Source organism: Suncus etruscus, chromosome 19, assembly GCF_024139225.1.
Source record: "Suncus etruscus isolate mSunEtr1 chromosome 19, mSunEtr1.pri.cur, whole genome shotgun sequence".
Taxonomy (NCBI): domain Eukaryota; kingdom Metazoa; phylum Chordata; class Mammalia; order Eulipotyphla; family Soricidae; genus Suncus; species Suncus etruscus.
Window position 1 is genome coordinate 7,934,002 of NC_064866.1, and position 19,702 is coordinate 7,953,703.

At 40.9% G+C, this 19,702-nt stretch overlaps 1 protein-coding gene across 1 annotated transcript in view; it reads right to left on the minus strand.

The window, feature by feature from the left end:
* Positions 1 to 813: 813 nt before the first annotated feature.
* Positions 814 to 19,702, minus strand: part of SLC22A15 (solute carrier family 22 member 15) — a 91,108-nt gene continuing 72,219 nt past the window's right edge. Inside the window, exons 7-12 of the mRNA XM_049765976.1 lie at positions 18,933 to 19,073; positions 16,510 to 16,595; positions 6,779 to 6,899; positions 4,275 to 4,347; positions 1,305 to 1,493; positions 814 to 994 (exon numbers count right to left, since the gene is read on the minus strand). Of these exons, the coding sequence (XP_049621933.1) occupies positions 908 to 994; positions 1,305 to 1,493; positions 4,275 to 4,347; positions 6,779 to 6,899; positions 16,510 to 16,595; positions 18,933 to 19,073 (697 nt within the window). The 3' untranslated portion in view covers positions 814 to 907. The remainder of the gene's footprint in view (positions 995 to 1,304; positions 1,494 to 4,274; positions 4,348 to 6,778; positions 6,900 to 16,509; positions 16,596 to 18,932; positions 19,074 to 19,702) is intronic.

Below are 19,702 nucleotides of genomic sequence, written 5' to 3' on the forward strand. Positions count from 1 at the left end.
TGATACCATCACAGTATGGAAAGGAACTTAGAAAAGCCAGAGTAACACCTTGGGCTTTGAGAAAATTACTTTGGTATTGTTGGCTTTTCCTAGTGGGTCATCTATAAGTCTAAAGGCACAAAGAATTCAAACTAACCACCAGGCTAAGAAACAGGCTAAGGACTCAAGTTTCAACTATGATGGCAAAGCTAGAGGGTCTACCACATCAATGACTCTGGGGCATGTCCTTTGGCACAAAACGAAATGCCAATACCAATGGCCTTAAAAGATTCCTGGCGAGGAGTCACTGATTTATACCAAATGGGCATAAAGTTCAAATCTAAAGGTACCTAAAGATGAAAACTTGAGAGCAGTGTATCTCGCCTCACTCAAAGAATGGGAAGCCATTATATCTATCTGCCTCTAAGTCTAGGTGAAGGGAAAGTCAAAGGATTAAGCCTGCAAAAACCCACTGTTTTTGCTTTTGGGGAGACCACATGTGGCTATGCTCAGGCCTTACTCCTGGCTTTGCACTAAGCAATCACTCCCTGTGGGGTTCAGGGGATAATATGGGGTGTCAGGAAACTAACCTGGGTTGTCAATATGGCAAAGCAAGAGCCCTGCCCATTGTACTATCACTCAGGCCCCTCTGGTGTCACTACAGAATATGGATCTAAACTCCATCTTGAGGTCAAGGTTCAGAACAAAAACTGGACTTCAGACTCATGAAAAACCATTCCCTTCGTGTTGCATATCCCCACAGCAGTCACTTTATCCATCATCTTCTTTGTCTAGAACTATAATCTTCACAGAAGCCCTCCTAGTGATGTTCCTTTCCTTTGCCACAAGTGCTCGAGTTTTCTGGGAGAACCTGCCTGAATTAGAGGCACAAAGCCTGACCCTCTACTTATCAGAGAGAACAGGCATTTCACTTGATCATCTGAGTTTCTTCATCTGCATCATAGAACTCTTCTTCCTCACTCTCACACCCCACAATGTTCTCTTGGTCAGCATGCTGAAACAACAACAAAAAAAATGATAAAGCTATGACATTCCTAAAATGAAAATTCCTACCTTGCCAGTGCATTTTGATGGCCTACATTCCCTTTATAATCAGCTAAAATATTCTATAAAAAAAAAGCTGCTGATTTCTTCATCCTCTCTGTCTGAAACTCAGCTGCTCTTTGATCCCTGTACTCTTTTGCAATATTTTTTGACCAGTTTTATTTAATCTAACCAGAACGTTCTTTTTCTGTTTTTTTCTCTCAAATTACTATCATCTGCAGCCTAGATTTTAGTTAACAAGAAAAAAACAATGAACCTACCTGTGGAGGTTCCAAGGTCTGTAGAGATAAAGTTTCATCACCCAGTCTTCGATAGGAATACACCCCGAGGTCAGAGAATGTCTCCATCAAAGGACTGTTAAGAGTTTCTGGCAATAATAAACTCAGGAGGCCAGAGGTCAGGCCAGTAGCTCCAAAAACAATGAAGGGTAGAGACCACTGCACATTTTTCTGTAGGAATAGGAAATACAATTTAAAAATAACAACAGCAACAAAAGCTCAGGATATTTCCCAACAGAAGATGTCAGCTTTAATGCTATAGAACTGCTGTGTTTACTTGTTTAGTTCACACCTTTCCACCAGCATAAACTACAGACACTTCTCTCCCCAATGGGGAATTACACTGGGCAGCCCACTCATGCACACAGCTGAGGGATGGGGCAAACAATAAGAAAGAGAAAAGACAATTTTTGCAATAATCCTCAGAGACAAAAGAAAGGAGGACTGGAAGGTCCAGCTCATGACATGAAGCTCATCACAAAGAGAGATGAGTGCAGTGAGAGAAATAACTACATTGAGAACCATCATAACAATGTGAATGAATGAGGAAAGTAGAAAGCCTGTCTAGAGTACAGGCGGGGGGTAGGGTGGGGAGGAGGGAGATTTGGGACATTGGTGATGGAAATGTCGAACTGGTGAAAGGGGGTGTTCTTTACATGACTGAAACCCAACCACTATCATGTTTACAATCAAGGTGTTTAAATAAAGATAGAACAAGAAAAATAAAGACACTAGCTTGCAATGCTTTTAGACACTGAAGATACTGTGGGAGAAAAAGTCTTAGCCTTAGCTCCTGGCAGGCTGGTGGAGGGGATTGGGGGACATATGGGAATGGTTGTTCATGAGTCTGAAATTCAGTTTTTGTTCTGAACCTTGCCCTCAAGATGGAGTTCAGATCCATATTCTATAGTGACACCAGAGGGGCCTGAGTGATAGTACAATGGGTAGGGCTCTTGCTTTGCCATATTTATGGTCAGGACAGGTTGACACAGCCAGTAGTCGTAGGAGTGCTTGTGTTCTAACCTGTGCCTTTGTTATAGGACCTATGGGGGAACAATCTCATATCCAACTCACTGATTCGCTTAAACACACAATGAGAGAGCTACAAACAGAAATACTTCCACAGGGATGAAGGAAACCCTGAAGAAGCCCAGAACATAGGGTTCTGAATCTTTTAGGGTCCAAAGCCAGAGGGACAAACATGGGCTTTAGAGATCCAAAAAGAAACTTAGCAGAGGAATAGCTCAGGAAATTTTAAATAGTTTCTTTAAATAAACACAAGCTCAGGCAGACCCCACAGCAGGTATTCCTTGCAGGGCATGACTCTAGGCTATTTTGAACCCAGTCCCTTCCTTACATTCCTGCATGGTATCACTGGATGGAGGCATCAAAATTCTATGGCCAGGACCACTGCTTGTTATGATGGGCATTCAGACATTTTTCTTGAATTTTCTAATTTGAGGAAATGATGGGAAAAGAAGAGGGCAAGGGAAAGAGAGAGGCATGGAAGGATAGAAGGAGAAGGAGAAGATTGATGACCTTTGCCAAGCTCCCTACAAAGGCCTATCCAGAACTGTGGATGTGAAGGACAAATAAGGGGATTCTCACATCTCTTCTCTTAGGAATAAGGAACAGAGAACCAGAGTGTGATATTAGAATGATTTTGGAAAACCATCAACAGGTGGACAGCTTGAACAATAAATGCTTACTGTTAAATATATTTTAACATATAATATAAATATAATAAAAATATATTTTGCAGAATAGAAATATTTAGACTTATTTACTTATTTATTTATTTGGGGGTTTGGGGCCACACCTGGCAGTGCTCAGGGGTTACTCCTAGCTCTACGCTCAGAAATCACTCCTGGCAGGCTCGGGGGACCATATGGGATGCTGGGAATCGAACCTAGATCCTTCCCAGGTCGGCTGCATGCAAGGCAAATGCCCTACCGCTGTGCAATCTCTAGGGTCCTTAATAGGATTCTTTAAGAGTCTTTTATAAGAGTCTTGCAACCTAAACTTCAGCATAAAACATAAGATACTTAAAAAAAAAAAAGCTAAAGAAAACAAATAAAAAATCAAGAATATTGCAACACAGCAAAAGAAAAGACTGCCTTGGCATTTCAGAGTTTTTTGAACTAGGCATCTGAACTTGGCAGTGTGAGTAAAATTGTCCAAAACAGCTGCCAACCCCCACATCAAATCTGGTCACTTCCTGTTAGTCTTTTATTTTTTGGAGGGGGTGTCAGGGACACAGTGGTTGGGCCATACCAGGTGATGCTGGGAGAACTATATATGGTGCTGAGGCTCACACTGGGGTCTGCTAAATGCAAAGCCAAGTCTTAGATGGGAAAGTTATGATCAAATCTAGGAGTAACATGAAATTTAGAAAATTGCAACTATTAAACACATTCGGGCATACTTCAAACTTCTTTTCCAAATGGCATGCCTTTGATAAAAAGTTATTCAACCTGTTCTGCTCTCTCATCATTGACACAGGCAGCAAAAAATGCTGCCTCATGGTTATTGAAATAAGTGTTGTTATTAGCATCTCTCTCCCACTAGCCCCTCCTCACCATAGCAGCAGCTTATTAAATATTATCTAAATTGTGAATGGGGATATGTGATGGATGAGCAGGATGGTGGAGGGGGGCTTGTAATAACTAACTCTCCAATGAGTTAAAATGATATAAATTATGATATATGATATGAGTTCAAATGAGATCAATAAAGTTGAGAGCTTTAAAGACAAGTCATCCTTGGTTAAGGCCATCTGCCCTGATTGGCCCTTCATCTAAAAGGCACAAAACTCATATTTGTGTTAAGCTAAATTTCAATGGTAGTTGTTCATAGTTTCTCTCTACTCAAAAGCATTTCCAAAGTACAGACTCAAAGTCACAGCAAACCAAACCAAACCAAACACAATAAAATTAGGAGGTACAAACCAACCAGTGAAGGGATGAAAGGAGCAATAATCCCGCCAACTCGGGAGAACATGGAACAAGTTCCAAGCCCAACATTCCTGAAAGCACAAGAAAAGTTTTTTTTTTTTAAAAAAAAATGCATTAAGTTTAGAGGATAAATTTAAAAATACTGAATGGACAGCAGATTTAGAATAATTTACACCAAATAAGACATGCAGTGCTCTCTTCTAGAACCTTCTATGAGGCTAGAAATGTTCTATTTCTTTTATGCCCTGGAAAGGTATCACTAGACACTCACTAAGCACTTGACTGTGACTATCAAGGATTAAAAATTATATTCTTAATTATTTCATTTCTTTTATTTCTTTTTTAAAATTTTACTTATTGATTGATTGATTGTTGGGCCACACCCAGCGGTGCTCAGGGGTCACTCTTGGCTCTGCACTCAGAAATCACCCCTGGGAGGCTGGGGGACCACATGGATGCTGGGAATCAAACCGGGTCCCTTCCTGGTCGGTCGCATGCAAGGCAGACGCCCCTATCGCTGTGCTATTTCTCTGGCCCCATTAATTAGTTCATTTTAATTAAATTTAAATAGACATAAGTTTAGTAAATACCATATTGGACAATGAAGTTATAGAGGCCACTACAAAATAAACACATTTTTATGTTCTTATAATCTGTCTTATTTTGAGACTGAGCTCCCGTGTCTGTGTTCTAGAGGTCAGTCATGGGGAACCTATAAAGATCAAATATAGTGCTGGGATCAAATTGTACTTCTTTACCCACTGTATTAGCTCTTTGCTCCTCCTATTTTGGGTAGTACTTGGGGATTCTCAGTCCTGTGTTTGGTTTATCAGAAGATCATGCAATTTTAGGGACTAAACCTGGGTCTCTTACATATAAAACACATACTTGAGTCTGCTGAGCTATCTCTCTGGCCATCCTATAATCATTCATAAAATATTTTTACAATCTTATGTCTTCTCTCAGTTAAGAAAACCGTTAAGTCTGGACTTTATGATCTGTCATGTATTTAAACTCAACTGACTCCTAAGGGATAAAGCATATAAATAGAAACTGAATGAGTATATATATTTTCAAGAAAGAAAGATCATCTTCTTGGAAAATGTGGGAATAAAAGAGGTGTGAGGCAAGGAGAATGATAATGGTAATATGGAGGATACCCCTATATTATACCAGCTACTTATTAAAAATGCCCACATTTTCTCTCCAAAGTGGCCCAGTTGGATAAAATGACCATCCTGGGTTTGCAGCCAGAAGCTGCAAGTAGGAAATAACTAGCCAATTGATGACAATGTGGGAAAATTTTTTGGGAAAATGGAGGTTACTTTAAGAGGCAGAAAATCCACTGTGGCTTGAATGGATAAAGAAAACAGAATATTTTACTGGAATGATGCTCAAAATGTCCATAGTTGTGTTGGCCCACCAAGGGGATTCTTCAAAGACTCAGCTACACTCCTGCTCTGCAAACTACCTGTTGCTTTTGTTTTCAGATTAATTTTATGAGGGAACACTTGGGGAAGAACATGTTCTTTTCTTATTAATCAAGATCCCCTCTAATAACTCATACAATAAATTAATATTCAATTATTAATATATAGAATCATTTAAAATGCAAATATGGGTATCATAACCATGTTCCCAGTTTGCCATCAGCCTGACACAATTATAGGACAGGTAACTAAATAAAATAAAGTCACTGACAGAAAGACTATTATTCTTTTATGATGGGACAGGAATTGTAGAGATTTCTTTTTTTTTTTTTTTTTTTTTTTTTTTGGTTTTTGGGTCACACCTGGCAGTGCTCAGGGGTTATTCCTGGCTCCAGGCTCAGAAATTGCTCCTGGCAGGCACAGGGGACCATATGGGGCGCCGGGATTCGAACCGATGACCTCCGGCATGAAAGGCAAACGCCTTACCTCCATGCTACCTCTCCGGCCCCAGAGATTTCTACAGTAATGAAGAGTAGTGTTGAAATAGATTGCTGTAGTAATATAGAATATTGCAGTGGCAAAAAGTACTCCATTATTGGAGAGTATTGTAGTAATGTAAAGTATTATAGCAGTGAAAACTATATGGTACTGTAGAAAAATATAAGTAGATTAGTTTTCAACTTTTTTCTGACTGTAGCTTCTCCTTCTGAACCTATTTCCTGTCCTATGGTTGGCTCTATCATTTCATCCTATGTGCTTCCATCTCCTCACCCCATTTACACAATTATCACCTTAGACTGTCCTAAGAGCTCATAGGGTCCATAAGGTACTCAGTTGAGAAACACTAGTGTAGAGTACTTCTCTCAATATTTACATGAGAAGATCAACCTATGATATTGCTACATTTTTCTTCAATCAAGCAGACCAATAGTAGTTGGCACAACTGGTTTTTGGACTTCAAAATTGCTTGCTAAATTGTAGCTAAAAATGCTCTGAGGAAAATGAGGGAGTGTCCCGGTACCTGAGGGGAACACAGACACATGAGGGGGAGGGAGGTTTGTGTGAGACATACCTGATGACAGTGGGGTAGAGCTCTGATGTATAGATGTATGCAACATTGAAGGCAGCACTGATGGTCAGCTTCCCCAGCAGAGACAAGGAACGGCTGTTCACCACTGCAAACAGCCCTGCTTCTGAAGAGAGCAACACCCATGAGGTCCTGTTCAACAAAGCTCCTTTCAATAACACGTTCCAGAAGTTTCCAGAAGGTGCCAGAGTCATTAACAGCAGAGGGAGAGTAGCAGAAACCACACTGAGAAGAATACACCTATTACACTCATTCTCACACATATATTCTCTCACGCACTCACATATGCATATGCTCTCTGATATACACTCATATATGCACACACACACACACATGCACTCCCTACCTCTCTTATACACACACATAAAGCAGTCACATTTATATATACATCCACCACACAAATACATACAACTCTTTCTAGATGTTTTGGCCATTCCAGTCGAATCTTACACAGGGTTTATCATTTTGTGATTAAACTTGTCATTATTCCTGAATCCTCTCAGCTCCTGAAAATTTTTTCAGGTGTAAAAACACTTCACTGAAATCAATCTGCTGTGGCTATCAAGGTTGTACTTGTTTCTTCTTGCTACCAACTTCTCATTCAACACAGGTGGACAAGCAATGGTGTAAAATGGTGAAAAACTTTGGCCCATGAAGTGTGCAAGTCTGGGGCCAAGAAGAGGCCCCCAAATGATCTTTATTTTGTATTTCTTGGGCTTTTGTTGTCAGAGTAGGGAATAAGCCCATAACAATAATAATTTCAAGATGGGACTCTGAAAATAGATACTAATATTTCCACCTCAATTTTTTATTTGAATTACTAACCAGAATTCTGTTTCTTTCCTTTCCTTTTTTTTAATTTATAATTTGGAAATCAAATCCAGGTCCCCTTGCCAATCCTGAGCTATAGCCTCACCAATGAGTTAATTCATGTAGCATTTTTATATCAGATATACAAATATACTTTGTGCCACTTCATTTGCCTCTCAAAAATATGGGAAATAGTCTGTGGGTCTTTTCTTTATGATGGTTATTCTTTTTGGGATCTTAAATAATTATTCCCTTTCAAATCTATTAAACCTGTCCCCTCCAATAAGCCAGTAAACTTTGCCTTCAGAGAACATTTTTCTCCTGGTGAGGAAAACATTCTCTTGATGGGGAAAAGACTGTTGGCCTTTGCCCCTGAACAATCAAATAACTCTAATGAGTGGCCACTCTCCACTCGCTCTACTGCTCCTACTAACTTGATATCTCTGGCTTCTAATGCCATCTGCTTCTGAAACTTCTAGTCGTGAAGGTCATCAGTGATGTCCTAATCACCAAAGTAATTGCCTTTCAGTCTCCTTGACATTTCTTCCAAATAGAATATGCTCATTTGTCTCTTCCTAGGACAGCATGCAAAATTCTCATCCCTTAAATAACTTAGAGGCAACAACCTCTCCTTTGGCCATCTTTGCTGATCCAACCAACTAGAATGCTGCAGATACTCTCTTAAAAAGGGGAGACTCGAGACATTGGTGATGGGAATGGTGCACTGGTGAAGGGGGGTGTTCTTTACATGACTGAAACCTAACTCCAATCATGTTTGTAATCAAGGTGTTTAAATAAAGATATTAATAAATTTTTTTTTCAAAAAAGCTTTGTATTTCTATCTTGTCTGCTTTTCCAGAATAGCTTTTAAGTACCTCAGGCCAAGACTGACTTCTTGTTTGTACTTGGGTCCTTCAGAACACCTACCTCCATAACAGGGTGCAAAGAGGGACTCACTCCATTTCATGGAATAAGTAAGTGGAGGGACTACAAGAAAGATTAATGGAAGTGAAAAGAAACTGCTTTCATTCTCTCTAAAGGTCTAAAGAGAAAGACATATAATATACCCCATTCCAGAATAAAATCTCAGTCCCTCTTAAAAACATATAATGAGCCAAATGACTATTTACAGCACATGGCATATTCAATTTGTCCCATTAGCTATACATCATTTCGATTTTAATAACATATTGTCTTTTTTATGTAAATCCTACAGAAAACTTTAATCTAAATTTTTAGGAGGTGGGGGTTAGGCCACATGCAGTGGTGCTCAGGAATTACTCCTGGCTCTACATTTCAGAAGCTAATTATTCTTAGAGGTGCATGAGGGAACATATATAATGGCAGGGATTCAACCAGAGTTAGCTGCATACAAGGCAAGAGCCTTAACCTCTGTGTTATCTCTTGGGCTCATTCTGTTTTGTTTTGTTTTGCTTTGTTTTTGTTTTGGGGTCACACTTGGCAGTGCTCAGGGGTCACTGCTGGCTCTTTGCTCGGAAATCTCTTCTGGCAGTGTTGGGGGACCATATGGGATGCAAGGGATTGAACCCAGGTAACTGCATGGAAGTCAAGTGCCCTACCCCTACCAGCTGTGCTAATGTGTTCTGGTACCACTGGGCCTCTATTTAAATTTTGTTTTAACTTCCATTGATGTGTTTTATACTTACATATTTTTCCTTCATGTTTGATTTACCATTTTCTTTCCTTTTTATTTCTCGGGGGGGGGGGAGGAGGCAGATGTTTGGGGGCCACACAAGCAGTGCTCAAAAGCTAGTCCTTGCATGGTGTCTTGCCATTGCTCCTGACAGTACTTGGAAACCAGGTGGGGCCATTGCTAGAACCCAGGCCTCCTCCATACGAAGCATGTGCTCAGCCTTTTGAATGATATCCATGGTCTCATTTTTAATTTTCTTAGGAAAAACTAAGAAAATATTCGAGTGGAGTCTTAGAACATTTACTTAGACTGGTGTTTGTTTGTTTGTTTTTATGGTGGGGGATTAAGTCATGCTTTTCACATTCTCTGCAAGTGCTCCAGGTTGGGGCTAAATTCCTAACTCTGAAAACATCCTGTTTTTCAGAATTTTAAAAATTATGCAATGTCCATAAGCTCTGCTTTAACTGCATTCCACAAACTTCTATATGTTTTACCTTAACTAAAAATATTTTGGGGCTAGAGCAATAGTACAGCGGATAGAGTGTTAGCCTTGTACTTAGATGACATGAGTTCAATCCCTGGGCACCTGTCTGGGGCCTAAAGTTTGACAAAAGCAATCCCTGAGCACAGTCAGGAGTAAGTCTAAAGTAATTTAGAAAAATAAAGATAGACTATTCCACAAAATTCAGGTTGATCTTTTTCACAAATTACATTTCCAGATCTTTAGTTATTTTTAATCAGCTACCAACAGAGAAATATTAAAATATCTGGTCACTACTTTGTACTTTTTTTCTCCTGTCAGGTCTACTTTTGCTTCATGTATGTGGACCTGTTTCTAGCTCTACACACATTCAGGATTGTTGCATTTTTTTTCTTTGTTGCTTTTTGAGTCTCCCTTGGCAGTGCTAAGGCTTAAATCTGGTTTTAGGCTCAGGGATCACACCTGGAGACTGTCAGGGACAAAGTGTAGTTATGAGGACCATGCTCAGGACTGCCATGTGCAAGGCAAATGTCTATTTGCTGAAATATCTCTCTTGTCCCTATTATATCTCAATAGGTTTTTTGAGGTCTACATTCAGCAGTGTTCAGTAGACCACGAAGTGCCAGAAATAAAATGTGGGGTTGGGGCTTGAAAGATAGCACAGGGGTAGGGCATTTACCTTGCATGTGGCTGACCCAGGAGTTAGATTCCCAGAGTCCCAAATGGTCCCCCAAAGCCAAGAATGATTTTTGAGAGCATAGCTAGAAATAACCTGTCACCAGATGTGACCTCAAAATAAAAAAATAAACAAACAAACAAACAAAAAAAAGCATGGGGTTCTATCATTTGTTCCATTGAGCTACCTTCCTAATTCCTTTTCCATTTCTTTTTTTTTTTTTTTTTTGGTTTTTGGGTCACACCCGGCGGTGCTCAGGGGTTACTCCTGGATGTCTGCTCAGAAATAGCTCCTGGCAGGCACGGGGGACCATATGGGACACTGGGATTCGAACCAACCACCTTTGGTCCTGGATCGGCTGCTTGCAAGGCAAACGCCGCTGTGCTATCTCTCCGGGCCCTCCTTTTCCATTTCTTAATGGAATTTATGTTTGAAGTTTTCTTCAGTTTTTGAAAAAAAAATTGGGGTTGTTGGGCCACACCCAGTGGCTCTCAGAGGTTACTCCTGGCTCTGCACTCAGAAATCACTCCTGGCAAGCTCAGGGTACTGTATGGGACGCTGGGGATTGAAACCAGATCCTTCCTGTCCTGGGTCAGCCGTGTATGAGACAAACACCCTGTTCATTATAGGGTGCTGCTTCAGCCCCAATTTTTCAAATTTTCATCGGTTTTGGGCTAAACTCAGTGATATTCAAAGCCCAGAAGATGGACTGAACCAAGGTCTGCTGCATGCGAAGCACATGTCAATACCCTGCACTTTGTGGTAGCTATGATGGCCATCCTGGTTCAAGTCCTAGACACTACATATAATCTCTTGAGTACATACCCAGGACTAGCTTCTGAGCACTTTAAATATGGCTCAAATTCTTCACCCCCCCCCAAAAAAAAAGGTAAATGCATTTTAGGGGCACAACAAACAGCCCTTAGACTAGGATGACTTTAAGCAGGAGGTTTCTCCTGTTACTTCATTTTGGGCTGAGGCCAACAAAAGTTGTGCCTCAAAGGATCATTGTGTCTAACTTTTCTTTGTGGCTTCTCCCTGGCCTTACAATCTCCCTGAATGCACAGGCAGACCACTAAGAAGGTGAAGAGAGGGAGTCCCATTCTCAGCTATCGGGGAATCTTCCTCATGGACTTCTATTTTTCTCCACTACTTGGCCCAGAAAATTTCAGTCATGGCTTCCTGGGTTTTGCAAACTTGAGCAGAGCTTTCAGAGTCCCTCCTCTGCACTGTTCCTGGGAAACTGAGTTTGGACAGTCTCTGATGAATACTTCCCATCTCTCAGGGTCACTGACTAACTCTGAAGCCTACTGTTCCATGTCAGAAATGCCCACTTCTTATAGTTTGTCTGGTTTTATAATTGCTTGCAGCAAGAGATTAGCTGGTCTCTGTTATTCTTGGGACTGAAGTTAAAAGTATCCAAAGCATTTTGTTGTCCATTTTCATAATGCTTCTGCCCTTTTATTGGGTCTTATTTTTTGCTTTTTGTTATTTATTTATTTATTCATTGGTGGTGGTGGTAGGGGCTATAATGGCTGTTCTCAGGGTTTACTTAACTTGCTGGATTTGAACTCAGAGATCATGTTCCTGATGGACGTGGGGAACATATAGGGGGCCAAGGATAAAATTCTAGTGGGCCACATGCAAAGCAAGCATCCTAACTGTCATATTATCTTCCCCTATGACTCCCCCATCCTGCATTTTTTTTTTTTTGGTTTTTGTGCCATACCCTGTGACTCCTAGCTATGTGCTCAGAAATCAATCCTGGCTTGGGGGGGCCATATGGGACACTGGAGATTGACCCCAGGTCCATCCTGGGCAGCCGTGTGCAAGACAAACGTCCTACCACTGTGCTATCACTCTGGTTCCCATTCTGCGTTTTTTAAAAAAATAATTTCTTTTCCTCACTAGATTTCAAGTTTTGTGAAGTCAGGGATTAGGTCCTGTTGAGGCACCATATCCTTTGTCTAGCAAGGATGAGATAAGTCATTTGATTTCTAGTCACTTGACTAAAGAATGAGAGGGCAGCAAGCACTCAGTGCAGCACTGGAGCCAAGTCTAAGGCTACATCTTCACCAGAAATCGGATCTTCCTTATCACTCAAATGCTCTGACAGGTCACCCTCAGCCTTTGGGCCACAGAGGTCAGCACTATCCTGACAGTTCAGAGTCAGAGCCAGGCCAGATTCCATCACGTTGCTCCATCAGCAATGAAAAGCAGCCACTCACCTCTAAGATTACAGCTTTCCCAGGTACAGTGCACACTTGAGGATCCTTGAATGCCACAAGGGTAAAAAGTGTCCTCAGAGACTGGGTTAAGAATCAGGGGCCAGAGGGGTGGTGCAGTGGTAGGGTGTTTGCCTTGCATATGGCTAACCTAGAATGGACTGCTGTTCGATCCCTGGTGTCCCACATGGTCTCCCAAGCCAGGAGTGATTTTTGAGTGCCTAACCAGGAGTAACCCCTGAGCGTCACTGGATTTGAACCCCAAGCCAAAGAACAAACCAAAAAAAAAAAAAAAGAATCAAGAAGATGTGAAATCTAAACCCCAGGTCCACATCTTAACTATTCTGTCACCTTGGACAATTTATTACTAATAGAAGAATAATATATCCTATCACAGCACTGGCATTATATTGCACATAAATGGGGGCACATAAAGGAAGTCAGCATTTGATTTATTTAGGGTTCTTCAAGCAAAAACCAGGGATGAGGTAAAAGGCTGGATGAGCAACCTGGAGGAAAAGGTGGGTTAGGGGTTTAATGTTCACTTGGGACCTGAGTGTTAGGGTAGAACATTAAAAGCCAATGGTGCACCATTTTATATGGGTCAAGATATTTCTGTCAAATTAAATAGCAAATCCAAGGAATGCCAAAGCAATCTGTTTTCTGAAAATATTGTTTAGGGGCTGGAGAGATAGCATAGCAGTAGGGCATTTGCCTTGCTGTTCGATTCCCAACATTCTATATGGCCCCTCTGCCTGCCAGGGGCGATTTCTGAGAGCAGAGCCAGGAGTAACCCCTGAATATCACTGGGTGTAGCCCAAAAACCAACCAATCAACCAACCAACCAAGCAATAAATAAATAAAGTTTAAAATAAGAAGAAAATATTATTTAGAACACACTTGATGTCTGTGTATCAGGCAGAGGCCAAAATCATATATAGATATTAAAAGTAATGGGCAAAACAGGGGGATATAAGTTAGCAGGAAGATGAGAATGAATTCATGTTTAGTAGAGGGGAAATGAGTATAAAAAGCAGTAAGAGAACAAGTGATTTTCAAGTCACACAAGAAGCAAGTAGAATTTTTCTCAGTACTAGGCCTCCAACCACGTACTTCTTCGAATTTGTATTACATAGCTTAAATATCTGAGCTTTGAAATAAAATGATATCTAAAAGAAAACCATCCAAATATTTAATGCTAAATGTGAGAGATTCAAGGAAAGTTTAAACAAATGTTTTTAGCTCAATAAAGAGAACATTCAGGCACAGTTAGATGACTCTCTACAAGTATAGAAAGGATTATGCAAAAAAAATGGGGGTGACCATCTGTTCTTTCTCTCTCTCTAGTGATGAATATAATGAAAAGAAATGGGCTGAGATATAGTAGAAGAGGATCATTTTAACATTCTAATGGCTATTAAAAATAGAAGCAATTTGCTAAGGGGCCTTATGGAATTTCTTTCCCTGGAAATCCGAAGAATTAGACAAGACCTCAACTTTTCTAAATATAAAATTGGTATCATGTCCCTGAGGCACATTTTTGGCTTGTGAATGATAGGCTGTTCTGTATTTCTTTCTTGGTGTCCACCAAGGGGCACCTTTGGCAAAGGGTGCCACCTGCTCTTTCCCCAGATGGTAAGTGGGCAGAGAGTGAGGGTGGTTCCTGATGGGACCCACACATCTGCTCCACTTTGAGTTATTGTAGAAATGGCTCTGTGGACTGTCCTCAGGGGGTTTCCTGGAGGACACACACACACACACAACAAAGAAAGACTGAATGCAATTAGCTTGGTTCACAAAGTGTCATGCAACAGGTGTTTGTAGTAGCATTAAGATATTTTTTCTGGGCCGGGTAGGTGGCGCTGGAGGTAAGGTGTCTGCCTTGCAAGCGCTAGCCAAGGAAGGACCACGGTTCGATCCCCCGGCGTCCCATATGGTCCCCCCAAGCCAGGGGCGATTTCTGAGCACATAGCCAGGAGTAACCCCTGAGCATCAAACGGGTGTGGCCCAAAAACCAAAAAAAAAAAAAAAGATATTTTTTCTATGTTAGACATTGGACTATTGTGGGTAGAAATCAATGAATTCCCAAATCATCTATTAAACAGCAAACTGCTAAATCTAAGGCTAGAATGTTTTGAAATTGTAAGCTCAGTGACTTGAGCTTGCAGCTATAAGTACTGCTTTGTATTATTTTATACTATGATTACTATATTTCATACTCTGATTACTACCTCAAGAAAAAGAACAGGGTACTTAATATCTACCAGCCCATGAAGAATAAGAAATAGGCCAAGTTAACTGAATTTGCTAGTATTCCTGATGTCATGAAAGTCATAGTAAGACCATTCTAAATATTGAATAAAATTTCCACCATAGCATAGCGGAAGGCATTTGCCTTGCACATGGCTAACACAGGACATACCCTGGTTCAAATCTTGGCATCCCGTATGATCCCCTGTGTTTGCCAGGAGTGACTTCTGAGTGCAGAGCCAGGAGTAAACCCCTGAGCATTGCTGGGTGTGACCCAAAAATCAATTGAACAACCCCCAATCTGAACTTAAAGAGGACTCTGGGCCTTAAATGGGACCCCAGTGGATGCAGAGTAGGAGAAGAACATCAAATCAAGTTCTTGAAGTCTTGAAGAGACCCAGGTGCAACTGTATGTCCAGGAGAAACAATTATATGAAGAACTTTCTATACATGATATGCACTGATAGAAAATACATTCTTGAATAACCATTGAGTGCCTCCGAGTGTGACCCAAAAATAAAAATACTGGTAAATAAATAAAGGGGGGGCCAGAGTGAAAAAAAAAAAAAAAAAAAAGAAAATACATTCTTCAGCTACATTTCCAGCGAGTATTAAAACTTCATAGAAACATCTCGCTATGTCTTCCGCCCAATGTGAAAGCTCCATTATGGGGCTCTAGCAAACCCCAAAGTCACCTGAAGTGGCCTTTTGTTGTTCTAAGGCCCCAGCAGCAGAGCTTGTTAGGGGCCACTTCTGGTGGAAGACTATTATTAGAACCACAATCCCTAGGGCTGGAGCAATAGTACAGCAGATAAGGCACTTACTTACATACGGCAACCTGGATTTGTTCCCTGGCATCCCATATGGTCACCTGAGCACTGCCAGGAGTAATTCCTGAATGCAGAGGCAGAAGTATCCCCTGAGCACTGCCAGTTGTGAGACCCTCCCCACCAAAATCCACCCAAAACAACAGTCTCCAGAACTCTATCTAGTAACCCTAAGGGACTTAGTGCCAAAACACCAAGGTGCAAGAAAAATGTTTTCGGAAGCTGTGTATTGTAGAGTCAATCCACAAACACATAGAAATGCAAAATTTCCCAAAGACAAGTTTTATTCTCAACTGACATGAAACTGAGACAGTGCTAGGTATAATCAACAGTGTGACTCTATGGCTCTTGTTATTCCTTCTGGGGGTACCTTAGAGGTATTGACAGAGGTACTGGGGGGTTCTGCAACAGTTCTTCCCTGCCCTGCAACAGTTCTGCCCTGCATTCTGGGGAGAAGCCAAACAGAGCATGATCTGAAGCCTTGGAGAGAGTTTCTTTTAGTACCATTCCCATCATATAAACAACCCTAACATTATCAGTAGCATATTCCAGCCACCCCAGATGGTAACTTAATCGCCTGAAAGAATTAATAGTGCACCTCCAAGCACATTATTCACCCAGAGAACAGTTTAGGCAATGGAAAGAATCTGGCCCATTATGGCCCCACACAATTGCTAAATAATATGCAATCATAGAAATGAAGCATGGCATATGGTAATCTCTCTCCTCTAGTGAGCTTCATTGTACTAAAAGTGCTGTTCACAACCCTTACATAGAAATTTGAAAAGCATACCTTTCTTTTCTGGAAGAAACATGACAATAAGACAAGCCAGCCCTCCTAGGCACAGAAACATGGCCAATGTCCGCTTCCGACCGAACCTGAACAATGGAAAAAAAATTACACAGGTCTCTTGAGAATGTTATGCATCTGCTCTTTCCCCCAACCTTTCTTATTCGGTGTCCTCCGTTTCATTTTCCAGATGCCTCGACTGTGACTGGCCGAGATGTCTAAAATAAAAGCCAGCACAAAACAAAGAAAAATGTATGAAGGGGTATGATTAAATTGTTGGGTGAGATTGGTGAAGAAGAGAGCACAGACTCTTCATAGCTCTCTCCCTGTGTGCCATGCTTTCAAACTGTCAACTGATAAATTGAATTATTAACTGTTAATAACCATAAGGCAGACACTATTATAACCTATATCTGAATGAGATGGAGAATGTGACAGACAGAATGGAAATGTCCAGCACTGATCATTACTGGAATCTTCAGAAAATATTAAATGCTATGAGATAACCTTCCTGCATTTTTTTTAAAAAGCAGAAGTAGAGAAAACAAATCCCACCTTTCTTGTTGGTGAGTAAAACATTGGGCACTATACAGGGAGAAAGAACTCTTTTTTAGACTTGGAAGAGAGTTGTCAACATGAACAAGACTGTTTTGTTTTGTTTGGGGGCACTCCCAGTGATGTTTAGTGGACTTATTCCTGGCTCTTTACTCAAGGATCACTCTTGGCATGGCTTGGGGACCATATGGAATGCTGGGAATTGAACCCAATTCGGCCATCTGCAAGCAAGCATCCTACCAACTGTATTATTGCTCTGACCCACAAGTCTGTTTTCATAAAGAGCTGCAACCTACAAAGTTAGGTGTGAATAAATCCACACGCTGTAAAAGGGGAAACAGGAGTGGGTCAGGGTCACTGTAAAAAATAATACAAACCAGGCTGGAGACAAATGGAATATGGATCCGTGGACCTTTCTCACCATGTGGAGTGAGATAAGAGACTGGTGGGACCACAGTATTTATTGGGAAGATAGGACAACCACCCCCATGGTGGAGAAAAGGTTAAGGTTAAGGGTCTCTCTAGAAATTCTTCATGACCAGATGGGCTTTTGACATGGAAAAATGAAAGCCATCAAGCCTGAAGGTGAAGGATGATATGCCATATAGTTTAGGGAGAAGGATGATTAATCCAACGATTAGGAACATCAATATCACTTGTAATTATCATAGAGATTTTGCCAGAGGAAGTTTCTAATGCCAACTTTAAGAATAGGTCCACATATTGAGGAAAGTCAATGGTTCTAGCCATGGCCAGAACTTGTGGCTAAGACCAGTTTCAGATTAGGACTGTCCACTTCCCTCTGTGGACTCTCCCCTCAATATCAAGCTGTGATCGAGACTCTGGTGTGGCAGGGGTCAGGTAGACAGGAGAGAACAGGGTCTACAGTCATTGAGTTGAACTATGCAGTTAATCTGGATTTAACAACACTCTTCAAGTAACAGCCTCTGTGCTAAAATAAACAGGGATTAGGGGGCCAAAACACCTGGGAACCACCTTCCCAGAGATGTTATCTTAATAACATCAGGGTCATCAGCACACAAAGCTCTAAGGGCATAAAGGAACAGGAAGTTGGGGACAGATTTCCAAATACGCAGCCAGAACCAGAAACTGGGAATATTACCCAAAGAAAAGCTTTCCACTTTACAGCACCTAACGCTTCCCTTTCAAACACCCCCAAATTTATACCAATGATACCAAACACCATACAAAAGGAAGGCTATACATGGCTGAAGTGATGATGTCTAGAGAAGATAAAATATATAAGCCACTGATCCCTGGATCACCAAGACTTTAAAATGCCTTGGGCAGGGATTAAATAAGGAAGCCATGAAAGAAGGATTATCTATAAGAGAACTTTCATGAAGTATTTTTAAAACTGTGCCCACTGAAAAGGGTAGCAAAATTAGGATATAATCTTCCCTCAAAAAGTCCAGTGGATCTGAAAGAGGGAATAAAGTCTTGTCATTTCCATCAGGTCTTTGTCTTGTGTGAGAACCCATTAATAAATGATAGTGGTTGAGTTGATTTCTCTCTATAGAAAGCCAGTAATTCTATCTGCTAAGACCAACAAATTATACAAACTATTCTTTTGTTCTAAATATTTGGACTATTCTAAAAAGAATAATCTAAATTACAAAAAGAATAGGTAGATGATAATGACTTTTGACATGAGATATTAAAATTTAAAACCTATAAACCTACAATTGAAGAAATATTACATTAAAATGAATTCTCTGTTAGCAATTAGGAATTTGAATTCCCATGTAGACTTGACAGATGTGGTACATGGAGAAAGAATATTCAGGTACTTGGGCAAATAGAGTGTATGTGTATTCCACATGGGGCCCTCCACAGCCATCCATACTTACCATTTTCTATTAATCAAGTAGATACAGAGAGGGTAAGATGGAATCTCTATGAGGCCAGACAAAGCCAGATTGGCATAAATATTTCCACCGAGATCACCTGCGCTCAGGGTTAAGCCATAATACACCAAGCTGCATACAAACCTGCAATTGAAGATGAAAGATAAGGATATAATAAGAAAAGGACATGATGGCTTTTCCAAAAAAGATCCAAGATAACAGATCTGTCTCAAGCAATAAGGCTGACTCTTCTACATGTCTATTCTAATTTTCTCTACTGGGGCCGGAGAGATAGCACAGCGGCGTTTGCCTTGCAAGCAGCTGACCCAGGACCTAAGGTGGTTGGTTCGAATTCTGGCGTCCCATATGGTCCCCCGTGCCTGCCAGGAGCTATTTCTGAGCAGACAGCCAGGAGTGACCCCTGAGCACCGCCGGGTGTGGACCAAAAACAAACAAAAAATTTTTTCTCTACTAAAAAAGGAACAAAGCATAAGGGGATGCTGGGAAGGGATCTTTTTTGATTCTGTGAAGAGCAAATGAGTGCAAAGTCCCTGAAAAGAAACACTGACCGGGTGCAAGAATTGTGCAGCTCAAATTAACACTATCATCCCTAGGTTACCCTAAGATATCATAATCATTTTTAAAATATGCTTTGGTCAAGGATTCCTAAGGTTTAATAGAAAACAATGACTCGATCCTGGGGCCGGAGTGATAGCACAGTGGTAGAGCATTTGCCTTGCACGTGGCAGATCCAGGATGGACCTGGTTTGATC